General features: G+C 43.3%; 1 protein-coding gene across 2 annotated transcripts in view; it reads right to left on the bottom strand.

Moving 5' to 3' along the window:
- LOC116942378 (hepatocyte growth factor-like protein) overlaps nucleotides 1-12219 on the bottom strand; it is a 31667-nt gene extending 19448 nt beyond the window's left edge. For both annotated transcript variants that reach the window (XM_032954201.2, XM_032954202.2), the window contains exons 1-6: nucleotides 12095-12219; nucleotides 11723-11879; nucleotides 10498-10610; nucleotides 9850-9964; nucleotides 9147-9289; nucleotides 6852-6972 (exon numbers count right to left, since the gene is read on the bottom strand). In XM_032954201.2, the coding sequence (XP_032810092.1) occupies nucleotides 6852-6972; nucleotides 9147-9289; nucleotides 9850-9964; nucleotides 10498-10610; nucleotides 11723-11879; nucleotides 12095-12143 (698 nt within the window). In that variant the 5' untranslated portion in view covers nucleotides 12144-12219. The remainder of the gene's footprint in view (nucleotides 1-6851; nucleotides 6973-9146; nucleotides 9290-9849; nucleotides 9965-10497; nucleotides 10611-11722; nucleotides 11880-12094) is intronic.
- Between the last annotated feature and the right edge of the window lie 926 nt (nucleotides 12220-13145).

Here is a 13145-nt window from a genome sequence, read left to right as displayed (position 1 = left end):
AAAAGGTTTCTGTACCCTTGGCCGCACACACAAAATATCAATCAGATTCTATACAAGACAAATTAATATCAAACACGACTATGCCTGTCTTTTGTCGACTTTGAAGTGGCATTAATTTGGTGGAAACTGATTTGGTCAGCTAAGCTCTCACGAAATATGTTTAATTATTGAACATTCTGTAACGGTTACAATGAGTTTGCACGAAGTAACAAAGTATAAATGTGAAAAGAAGTCCCATAAGGAGACCTGGTATCACCACAGCTATTAACAGCAACACGAGAATAAAATTAAAATAATTTAGATTACTATTTCGGATACAGATGACTTACAGTGAGGGAAAAAAATATTTGATCCCCTGCTGATTTTGTTACGTTTGCCCACTGACAAAGAAATGATCAGTCTATAATTTTAATGGTAGGTTCATTTGAACAGTGAGAGACAGAATAACAACAAAATCCAGAAAAACGCATGTCAAAAATGTTATAAATTGATTTGCATTTTAATGAGGGAAAAAAGTATTTGACCCCTCTGCAAAACATGACTTAGTACTTGGTGGCAAAAACCCTTGTTGGCAATCACAGAGGTCAGACGTTTCTTGAAGTTGGCCACCAGGTTTGCACACATCTCAGGAGGGATTTTGTCCCACTCCTCTTTGCAGATCTTCTCCAAGTCATTAAGGTTTCGAGGCTGACGTTTGGCAACTCGAACCTTCAGCTCCCTCCACATATTTTATATGGGATTAAGGTCTGGAGACTGGCTAGGCCACCTTAGGATCTTAATGTGCTTCTTCTTGAGCCACTTCTTTGTTGCCATGGCCGTCTGTTTTGGGTCATTGTCATGCTGGAATACCCATCCACGACCCATTTTCAATGCCCTGGCTGAGGGAAGGAGGTTCTCACCCAAGATTTGACGGTACATGGCCCCATCCATCATCCCTTTGATGCGGTGAAGTTGTCCTGTCCCCTTAGCAGACAAACATCCCCAAAACATAATGTTTCCACCTCCATGTTTGATGGTGGAGATGGTGTTCTTGGGGTCATAGGCAGCATTCCTCCTCCTTCAACACGGCGAGTTGAGTTGATGCCAAAGAGCTCCATTTTGGTCTCATCTGACCACAACACTTTCACCCAGTTGTCCTCTGAATCATTCAGATGTTCAATGGCAAACTTCAGACAGGCATGTATATGTGCTTTCTTGAGCAGGAAGACCTTGCGGGCGCTGCAGGATTTCAGTTCTTCAGGGTGTATTGTATTACCAATTGTTTTCTTGATGACTATGGTCCCAGCTGCCTTGAGATCATTGACAAGATCCTCCTGTGTAGTTCTGGGCTGATTCCTCACCATTCTCATGATCATTGCAACTCCACGAGGTGAGATCTTGCATGGAGCCTCAGGCCGAGGGAGATTGACAGTTCTTTTGTGTTTTTTCCATTTGCGAATAATCGCACCAACTGTTGTCACCTTCTCACCAAGCTGCTTGGCAATGGTCTTGTAGCCCATTCCAGCCTTGTGTAGGTCTAAAATCTTGTCCCTGATATCCTTGGAGAGCCCTTTGGTCTTGGCCATGGTGGAGAGTTTGGAATCTGATTGATTGATTGCTTCTGTGGACAGGTGTCTTTTACACAGGTAACAAGCTGAGATTAGGAGCACTCCCTTTAAGAGTGTGCTCCTAATCTCAGCTCGTTACTTGTATAAAAGACACCTGGGAGCCAGAAATCTTTCTTATTGAGAGGGGGTCAAATACGTATTCCCTCATTAAAATGTAAATCAATTTATAACATTTTTCACATGTGTTTTTCTGGATTTTTTTGTTGTTATTCTGTCTCTCACTGTTGAAATAAAGCTACCATTAACATTTTAGACTGATAATTTCTTTGTCAGTGGGCAAACGTACAAAATCAGCAGGGGATCAAATACTTTTTTCCCTCACTGTATTATAAAGCTATTTAAAAGCTATGCAACATATAAGCAGACAATATATATCCTTATCATAGCTGCCAATCCACTCCAGATCGTGTGTGTTTTTTATTGGATTGCTTTCATGAGAGTTACATTAAAGTGAGGACTACTGAGAATGACCCACTCAACGCCCTGGGTGATTTGAATCTGTTTGAATGTTTTAACACAGAGCTTACAGGATTGATTCCACCAGTTGTAATTATTGATGATATTTACGTGAGTTTGTTGATTGTATACGATGGGTGACCAATTGCCCATTATGTTCCCTTGCAAAGCTTTAATGAGTTACATGATCAGGCTGTAAACTATTAACTATGTTGTTTTTTTTTACCAGGTACGCTCAAGAGTAATGAAACAACCACACGCCATTACGGTCCTCTATTTGTTGTGTTTGATGGCACTTAGTTTTATATTATGATGATCATTAAGAAAATAGAACAACTGTTGCTTTTCACAATGCCATACGAAAGAAGAAGAAGTTTTATATTTTAATTTGAAATCCAAAATCCTTTAATCAGCCGCCTTGTTTGAAACATCTGGTCCTGATGGTCTGTACCTTTAAATCCATAGTGTAATTTGTAACATTTTTAATCAGTAAAAAAGGCAACATTTGTTGCATTATTTACAGTGCTATGTCAATCCACTGCTGGATGAAGGCCATCTCCAATGGGAATCATTCATAGGGGCTGCTTTGACCATACTTCACCGAGCTGGTCAGCATGGGTTGGGGAAGTTTTTGATGCAAAAAATGCGGCATCTAAACACCGGTCCAAGCTTTCACCTGTCCAGGCTCTCACCTGTCCAGACTCTCATCTGTCCAGGCTCTCACCTGTCCAGACTCTCACCTGTCTAGGCTCTCATCTGTCCAGTCACTCACCCATCCAGGCTCTCACCCGTCCAGACTCTCACCCGTCCAGACTCTCACCTGTCCAGGTTCTCACCTGTCCAGGCACTCACATGTCCAGACTCTCACCTGTCCAGACTCTCACCTGTCCAGACTCACACCTGTCCAGACACTCACCTGTCCAGACTCTCACCTGTCCAGGCTCTCACCCGTCCAGACTCTCACCTGTCCAGGCTCTCACCCGTCCAGACTCTCACCTGTCCAGGCTCTCACCCGTCCAGACCCTCACCCGTCCAGGCTCTCACCCGTCCAGACTCGCACCTGTCCAGGCTCTCACCTGTCCAGACTCTCACCTGTCCAGACTCTCACCTGTCCAGGCTCTCACCTGTCCAGGCTCTTACCCGTCCAGCCTCTCACCCGTCCAGACTCTCACCTGTCCAGGCACTCACCTGTCCAGACTCTCACCTGTCCAGACACTCACCTGTTCAGACTCTCACCTGACCAGACTCCAACCTGTCCAGACTCTCACCTGTTCAGGCTCTCATCTGTCCAGACTCTCACCTGTCCAGGCTCTCACCTGTCCAGGCTCTCACCCATCCAGGCTCTCACCCATCCAGGCTCTCACCCATCCAGACTCTCACCCGTCCAGACTCTCACCTGTCCAGGCTCTCACCCGTCCAGACCCTCACCTGTCCAGACTCTCACCTGTCCAGGCGCTCACCCATCCAGGCTCTCACCCGTCCAGACTCTCACCTGTCCAGACTCTCACCTGTCCAGGCTCTCACCCGTCCAGACTCTCACCTGTCCAGGCTCTCACCTGTCCAGGCTCTCACCCATCCAGGCCCTCACCCATCCAGACTCTCACCCGTCCAGACTCTCACCTGTCCAGGCTCTCACCCGTCCAGACTCTCACCCGTCCAGGCTCTCACCCGTCCAGACTCGCACCTGTCCAGGCTCTCACCTGTCCAGACTCTCACCTGTCCAGACTCTCACCTGTCCAGGCTCTCACCTGTCCAGGCTCTCACCCGTCCAGCCTCTCACCCGTCCAGACTCTCACCTGTCCAGGCACTCACCTGTCCAGACTCTCACCTGTCCAGACTCTCACCTGTCCAGACTCTCACCTGTCCAGACTCTCACCTGACCAGACTCCAACCTGTCCAGATGCTCACCTGTTCAGGCTCTCATCTGTCCAGACTCTCACCTGTCTAGACTCTCACCTGACCAGACTCCAACCTGTCCAGACTCTCACCTGTTCAGGCTCTCACCTGTCCAGGCTCTCACCTGTCCAGGCTCACACCTGTCCAGGCTCACACCTGTCCAGACTCTCACCTGTCAAGGCTCACACCTGTCAAGGCTCTCACCTGTCCAGACTCTCACCTGTCCAGACTCTCGCCTGTCCAGGCTCACACCTGTCAAGGCCTCTCACCTGTCCAGACTCTCACCTGTCCAGACTCTCACCTGTCCAGGCCCTCACCTGTCCAGACTCACACCTGTCCAGGCTCTCACCTGTCCAGGCTCTCACCTGTCCAGGCTCACACCTGTCCAGGTTCTCACCTGTCCAGACTCACACCTGTCCAGACTCTCACCTGTCCAGACTCTCACCTGTCCAGGCTCTCACCCGTCTAGACTCTCACCTGTCCAGACTCTCACCTGTCCAGACTCTCACCTGTCCAGGCTCACACCTGTCCAGTCTCTCACCTGTCCAGACTCTCACCTGTCCAGGCTCTCACCTGTCCAGACTCTCACCTGTCCAGGCTTTCACCTGTCCAGGCTCACACCTGTCCAGGCCCTCACCTGTCCAGGCTCACACCAGTCCAGGCTCACACCTGTCCAGACGCTCACCTGTCCAGACGCTCACCTGTCCAGGCTCTCACCTGTCCAGGCTCTCACCTGTCCAGGCTCACACCTATCCAGACCCTCACCTGTCAAGGCTGGCATTGTGAGGGAGTTTGAGCTTTGGCTCCACAACTCCGAGTTCTCGATCGGACATTGTATCCGATTTGAGAAATAAGTTCACGTTATAAATTGTGTTTTTTTATTATTAGAATAATTAATTGCATTTAATGTTGGCCACAATACGTGTATATGTGCTCTTCAACTTATTGGCATTAATAACATTACTATAGTATTTTTGTGTGCATATGGAGTGATTCCAAATATGGAGTGAGCACGTACACCAAGCCCTCAGGATGAATGGATATTCTGACTGTTCAATCCGCGAAGCTGTCTCCCCAGCCATGGGGCGACAACCATCTGAGGACCCAATCAAAACCATCACCTTGCCATATATAGCAGGGGTTACCAAAAAGATTTCCAAAATCTTAAACACAAGATCCAGGTTCGTTTCAACAGAGTACACAAAATCCGTTATTTGATCCCATCTGTAAAGGATGTGATTCCTGACATGCAATATCCGGGTGTCTACAAACTAAGTTGTGGCTGCGGCAGCAGTTACATTGGGGAAACGAAACGACATGTCTCAGACCGTGTTCGCGAACACAAGGCAGATCTGAAGCACCGTAGGACCAATTACCTCTGCCGTTGCTGATCATTGTTTTAATGCTGTGGGCACACACGAAATTGATTTTTCCAAGACGAAGGTACTCTGCAAACCCACTGGCTATCATCAGATATTTCTTCATGAAGCTATCCAGATTTATAAACACAGAAACAACTTCAACCGAGAAGATGGGTACAAATTGAGCAATCATTGGAAGGACGTGATTAACCAGGTAAAGTCTTAACCTGCTGTGATGTTTCCATCCTTCCTGCGATTTTAGCTGCCTCTCTGAGTTGCTTTATTAGGTTGGATGTCTTTGTATTGACGGGCTGGATGTCCTTCTCGCTCAGTCACCGATACTACGACATACTAAGCTCGTGCATTGACACGCTAATCCTTCACAATACAATAGCCACTTCCGTAGCCTCAGAGAGACCATCTCTAGCCCCGCGCTCTTACCCTGATGCTGCACCCATCTCAGGCCTACACAAGGTCTTGCTTCAGTAGCTTTCTCTCTCTCACCCGAGGACGGTCGCTTGTGTTGCAATCGAAACGTCGCGATCTATTAATTTTCTATCTAGGTCACTTAACCGACAGAACCAAAGAGTATGGATTCCTGCAGTCAAAAAGCTTCAAATCAAGATTGATTCCTAATGTTTGACAACTTATCCTTCAAATAAAGTGGTAACGATTTCATTCAAGGACAAAGGATCAACGTAGGTCTATTAACCAAAGCGATGGTGGATCTAAAAGTAAGTTCCCATATACTCTATATTAAAACAAAGGTTCAGTGGTACAGTAGAGCCCCTCAAAACGACGCTAATTGGTTCCACAAAACTGGTCGTAAAGTGATTTGGTCGTGAAGCGATTATAGGAAATATGCATGTTAAAGGCTTAATTTGTTCCAAGTACATTGAAAGTTTTCCTTTTTCACCCAAAAACGTACTTTATAATATTTAAACAATTAACACATAAAAAATACTAACAATATAAACAAATAATATTAAAAGAAACTGGGTTAATCGATGCATTAATTAATATTTACTGTACCTACAACAGCCCGTCTTTAATAGAGGAATGGTCGGTAAGCGAACACATTGGACTCTATAATACGAGTTTTTTGGGTTAGATCGCGTAAATTTGATATTGGTCGAGGAAAGCCTATTGGTCGCAAAAGCCTACGTGTTAAACATTGGACTCTGTGGGGGCACTAAACTACTATACACTACACTCTCCACTACACTGCACATTGGGCTCTATGGAGGCCTGTCGTTAAGCGATTATTCGTTAACAGGGGTGGTCGTTAAGAGGTGTTCTACTGTATTATCCGACCATTGTAAACACAACAATGCACAACAATTGTGTTCGTACAAATTCTTTGGTCTTTGGTCATAGTGTCAAATATCACTATGATGCTCACGTCCAATACACCACGACAATACTTACGTAACGAAAACAAGCGCCATTATCGAAAAATATAATTCAGTGGGGTACACACCAGGGTTGGGACGGGGACTGCCACTGCTTGTGTCTAATATCGGACACTCACTTGCTCGGATTGAACTGATGTTTGTGTGGATTCTGTGCATCCCATCTCTGGCACCGTCTTCCTGATTCCGTGTATTCCACAAGGCCACGGTAACTTTGTCCAATGCAAACGAGGCAAGGATCTGTACGGGGGGGTGGGGGGCAAAGGTGGGCTTTTAAGCATTTCGAATCGTTTATTTTGCATCATACCAGTGTAATGCTGACAAGTGTAACGGCATTTAATAGCATTGAATTCCATTGCCATGGCTAAGCATATGGAGGATGCTGACATTTTAATTTCCTACAATGCTTCAGTAATGTATGTATAACCCAATTTCCAATAGATTTCGATGTTTTATGAAGGCTAAACAATTTGAGATTGATTTTTATGAAAATGTCATGCTTTGGTAATGTGAATTGGTAAAACCATCCCTCATATTAAAAGGTTTTAGCCACGATGATGACGACATATGTTGGATGAGAATTGAGGTTCCAGTTGTTGTTATTTATTCATCGAAACCTTTACCGATTTTAAATATTGGGTAAGCTCCTCTTTTCCGTAGTAAAGTTGGGAAAGGGTGGAGGGTTGGGGGCATCTTCTTCTTCGCACGATTGACTTTGATGAAGAGTAACAACTGCAGCTCTGCATTGAGGTGGTCGAGACATCATCATTGCCGTCAGGCGCATCGGGAGTGTATCACAGTGACGATGCTTCCTTCATATTTTAGAATCGGGGGTTGCGTATGTATGTTGAGCATCTCTTTCACCGTACGTAGCCATTATAGGTTCCATGGTTTCTTCTCTCGGTGACCACAGATGGCAGGTGCTATTGGCAAATCCTATGACTCGCATTTATCTCTTTAAATGACTGCGGTTTTCTGTGTTTTTTATATTCAAATTAAGATAAATCATAGCACGCGTATGTCACCATTCATGGATCACTAATCTGATATATTGAGAGCCATGGAGGGGCTCGTGCATGTAAACAACGTGGATAACAGCATAGGTAACAGGTTTCACTGCTATTTTTGGGCGGGTTACTCCTCTTAGCCACGGATAAGTGCACAAGATAAAAAAAACAATGAACATTGTGAATGATAAGACTGTATATTAATCGATCCAGGGTGAGTGTAATAGAATGAGTTGGTAATCGGTTTAAATTTAAAAGGAGTTTTGCCTAAATGTGTTTTTATTCAAATGGTTTAACTACACCTTAAACTATGTATCTGTAGATTCGAGAACAGAACGCAAACTGGTTCGTGTACATTTTAATGATAACACAGTTATTTGAAGACTGCAAGAATGGTTCTAATTACTTATCAGCGTCGAACAATATTATAAATGTATCTATTCATCCAGGCAAATCCACACTGACGCATACTGTAGTACTATTTTTCAGGAGAGTCCTTCATTGGGTTTTTTATTATTTTAAGATGTTTTTAGCAAATTAATGATGAGCGTTTATTACACAAGTAAGGAGGCAACCACAGGGCACCTGGAGAAAACCCCTGAGCACCAAGGAGCAACACTCATTCCCCATAGGCGATTAGTCCACTTGCTGTACTGCCAGGATATGACACCTTGACGTCCACTGGAAGGGAGTTTCACAACATTTGTGTGATCCACCAACCCTTGCCTCCACAGTGCCCGGTTACAGGCATGTGTAGTCGCCACCGCCAGACAATATTTTTTTGCACCATTCTTAAGCACATCGCTATCCTGAAGGCGCAAAGTTCACATGCGCAGTGTGAATCTCAATTGAGAAATTTGCCAGAGGTGCCAGCGTCATTTGGACCGTGACTCTGGCACCTCTAGTTAGCATCATCGGCCACATACGGTGCGGACGAAGTTCAACATACATACAGTACATACATGCATATACACGGCACACAATGGCCTACTTTAGTGAATGACATCAGGGGATCTTTAACATACGCTGTGAAGCAGAAAGTGTGCATTTTATGGTTAATACACCCGCAGTAATAACCAGGGCAGCATTCCGGATTCAAACCACAAACCTCTGTAATGAGCACTGAATGTTCAACCGCTGCCCAATATCACTGCCCTTGAAACCCCATGCCAATCCCATATTTGTGTGTTTAATTTGTTGTCCTTCCCCCGCACCTCCGATTAGCACGGTTGGCTGCGTACGGTACAAAATAAGTGCAACATACATATGTACGTGTCCAATCGAAAGTTCACTGACTGACTTGTGTCCTTTATCCTCGTACTGGTTGTGAATGTTATTGTTGTTGCTTGCCGTGGTGCACCTGTGTGTGCTTGAAATTACTCGGCATTGATTGGATGGCGCTCGTACCGTCACTGCACTGTTTGATGTTGCAGGATTCAAAGCGGAGTTCGGGGTCGGTTGTGTAACACCAGGGGCCACCGTTGTCCTCATCGGCATTCCTGCAAAAATTTTCTTCCAGCTCTTTGTCAGGGTACAACTGGGGTCGATATCTTCAATGAACGACACACACACACGCACACAAAAAAGTGCATGCAATAAACACATATTTGAACGTGGCCAAACGACAAAATCTGTTAAAGTAGTCTAAACCATATTAATCCATAGGCACATTTGCTGTATTGTGTTTTTCTGGACTTTTTAAGTCACTCTGTTATATTCCTCACTCGGCCTCTATATTTCATAATGTTGCTGGTCCGTGTGCCTTCAATAATTGTTCCAGAAATAAATATTCTGTTGTGTTTTCATGTTTTATTGGTCAAAGAGAATTCATTTTTTTTCAGTGAACTTATTTTGTGACCTTTGTGTTTTACTGATATTCTGTTTGGCCTTATTTGTCAAGCTATTCAATTATTTTCTGATGTTCAAGACACATTTGTTGTCACAATACTATTGGGAAGTCTGAGCTGGTCAATTCCTGCACAGTTTTCTTTTTCCACTTAATTTCTCCAAATCAAATTTTCAGAAAATATATTCGAGTGTTGTTGTGAATATCCTTAGTGAGTGTATAGCTCCTTGCCAATACATGTGGGAAGTAGAACAGTACAATTACCTGGGGTCATGTGGATAAGTGGCATCCCAACGTTGGCAAGACCTCCCACTCTTCGTCATCTTCGCTTGACCTCTGTAGGTGATTCCATTTCCAATGACGCATTCTCTGACGTAATCTGGGATCACGCAACAATTAAATGAAAAAACTTCCAACGCCTTTTGGCGTCTTCTGGTCCAACACCAATGGAGACTAGGCTCTAAGAAAAGCTGTCTCGGGTGTGGACCAATCAAATTCAAGGACAGTGCATATTATTATCAGAGTTGTCTTTTTTGTTTGCATTTTGACTGCTTGTGTTGTGGTTATTGCAAACATGATGCCTTGAATAAAGGTGTCAGTTTTTGTGCCAGTTAAAAGGGTAAAACCTATTCCTATAGCTTCCAACTTGTGCAGTATTTGCTTGCGACATGGCTTGTGGCCATGAACGAGTGACACTTCAATGCCCTTTTACAAAGTTGGTAGCTTAGAAAGGGGCTACAGAATGAAAGCTGACTTCTTGCTCCCGCAATAGAATATGAGAACAAGTAAAAGCTTGCAGTGTTATAGATTTGTAGTTGGAAATGGCGTTGTTTGTTATATAAAAACAATACATATATCACGTGATCGATTTTAAAATAATATGTTGATTGGTTTGTCACGTGTATTTCGTACCTTTTTTCTCATACAAATGCAACTGGTCACTAATTTCCACAATTGTCCCTTCTGTTAGGCTGGTAAATCCCAGCATGGAGCACTCTTTGGACCACTTATTGAAGTGAAAGGCCCTGCAATGGTTCATAAAAAGACACACACAAAGTCGAATGGCTTTTTTTGCAGTGTGTAAAAAAAGTATTTTCTTAAGTCACTTATTTTATTGCAACCAATATTTAGTTTTATCTTTTATGGGTTATGTCTAAATAAAGAAGTTCAATAGTTTTTACTTGAGCAAATACCGGTGAAATAAAATAGTTTCTCAGAATTACGTAGGTTTTACAGTTGTGTCTGACGTTTCACTCCTTTGATTGTCACGAAACGCCGAACATCATCAGGAACAACGCACTGCATCAGCTCGAAGTGCATTAGCGAGCCATTGAGCAAATGCTGTCAAACATCCACCCTGAGAAATTACTTTAAGCAAAAAGCAACTCCACCATTGATATAAAAAAAATCACAATTCCAATCAAATGAATTAAAAACAGTAACTACTTTCATTATTGGAAATACAACCAATAAAAGGAATCTTTTTTTTTTAAATCCGATTCACAAACTTCAGAAATTTCGATTTAAAGCTTTCGTGACTGCAATGATTCATCTTCTTTGGTTCTTTCGGTAAAGTCACGTAGAATGAGAATAAAATAATAAATTGATAAAATAAAATAACACAATAATATTCTCACGACGTTTCGGCCACAACACAAGCGGCCTTCATCAGGTGACTTTACCGAAAGAACCAAAGAAGATGAAACTTCAGAAACCTTACTTCTCACGTTGGTGTTTGAGGGCTATTATTATGTTTACACAATACTTGTATCTCGTGGAATGTAGAAACTTTAAACGTATTATAATTGCACTCTGATTCCATTAGGAGTTGCCGGTGGTCTTCTTCTTCTTTCCTACGTCTGATGTAGACGCAGAACAACAACGGCAATTTCACATTCAGGTGGTCAAGTCCAGATAACCGCGCCAGACGCAGAGGAGAGTATCGCTGCGATGTCTCCAACGCGTTTGCGGATCGGGCGTTGTATGGTCTGTTCTGGATGACCACAGTCGCACACTGGAGAGTTTTACAATTGTCCATTAATTTTGTGTATCAGGTATCCGCGTCTGCCATAGTTTTGCGCGGCGGATGTGGTTTAGGGTGGAGCATGGTGTCGGTGGTGCTAATGAAGAGACATACCTGCATTTGAAGAACGACTCTTTGTTACATTTTTGTGCACATAGCTCCGGTGAAGCTATTTGAGGGACTTTTTTCAAAAGTCTCGTCATCACATTGATGCTTGTGACAATAATTTCCTTGTTATTGGACTTCTTGTAGTCATTTAGAGGATGTTCGGCTGAAAAAAAAAATAGAAAACATATCTGCCAGTTAAATTGTCCTTACAATACAATAGATGTTCATACATTGTTGCCAACATTCTTTTGTAAAAAAAAAAAAGCCGAATTGAAAAAAACTAAAACAACTTGAAAATGTCCATTGCCTCTACGCAACAAATGCTCGAGGACAGTTTAGTACACACCTACAATGACTCACACCGATGATTAAACTTACCAAATGTCTGAGTAATGCACATCAACACGACACACGTTTGCAACCACATTGTGAACGCCACGAAGTCCAAGCCGAACTGAGGGGCAGGCAGCTGAAATATCCGAGTTGATCATTAGCCAACCCCCAAACTCTGGCAAACTCACAAAAGCCACTGGGACTCGGGATGCAGTGAGTCAGGTGAAGTAATCCATTAACTTGGTAAAACATTTCCTGAGCCTTCTGTGTTTGCGCAAAATACGAGTAACAGCATTTTCATTGATGTCTATTTTTATTATTACTGCAATTTTTTTATCTAACAAGTATGCTTCCCGTGAATACAATAATGCTCCATGCCATTTATACAGCAATGTCCCGAGGCAGAGCTAGCAAAGAGAACGGATGTATACTAGATAAGTTTAGCATTAATCTTTGGTTCTTTCGGTAAAGTCACGTAGAAATAGAAAATCATAATTACATAATATCATACTATGTAATTATTATTTTTTTATTTTCTATTTCTACGTGACTTTACCGAAAGAACCAAAGATTAATTCTTGCAGTCACGAAAACACCAAATCAAATTTAGCATTGTCTGTGGAGCATTATGTGTACAGTAATTCAACAATTAGACCTCTTTGTTTAAACAAAACATACTGTTTGATGCTATCAGTCTGGAAATTCCAGAGGCAGAGAGACGAATTTTTTTTTATTGTAATGTGTGCCGCTTTTGAACATCGATGGGGCACCATACTACGTGATAGCCCCGTGAGGGAGCCTCGCTCGTACTTGTTTGGGTGACCTCCATCCACAAACAGGTTATGGTGGGCCTACGAGGCGATACGGTGGGCAGCAGAGGGCACTGCAGCAACATCCATAGTTGTAGCTTACTTATGTGCTACCACCTACCCACACTGACCAGCGTGGTTGAAAGTACGCCCAAATAGTCTATGAGACCCATGGCAACACGGGGAGGACCTCATCCAGAAATGGATTGACAAAATCTGAAAATAATAGGTTTTACCCTCTCTGGAAATACAACAGGTGTTAAGATGTTCAAGCACAAAACAGATAC

This window comes from Petromyzon marinus, chromosome 14, assembly GCF_048934315.1.
Source record: "Petromyzon marinus isolate PM22_M1 ecotype Great Lakes invasive population chromosome 14, UKy_Petmar_22M1.pri1.0, whole genome shotgun sequence".
NCBI lineage: Eukaryota > Metazoa > Chordata > Hyperoartia > Petromyzontiformes > Petromyzontidae > Petromyzon > Petromyzon marinus.
Note: the sequence above shows the minus strand (reverse complement) of the source record. Positions and strands in the feature narration are given on the sequence as shown.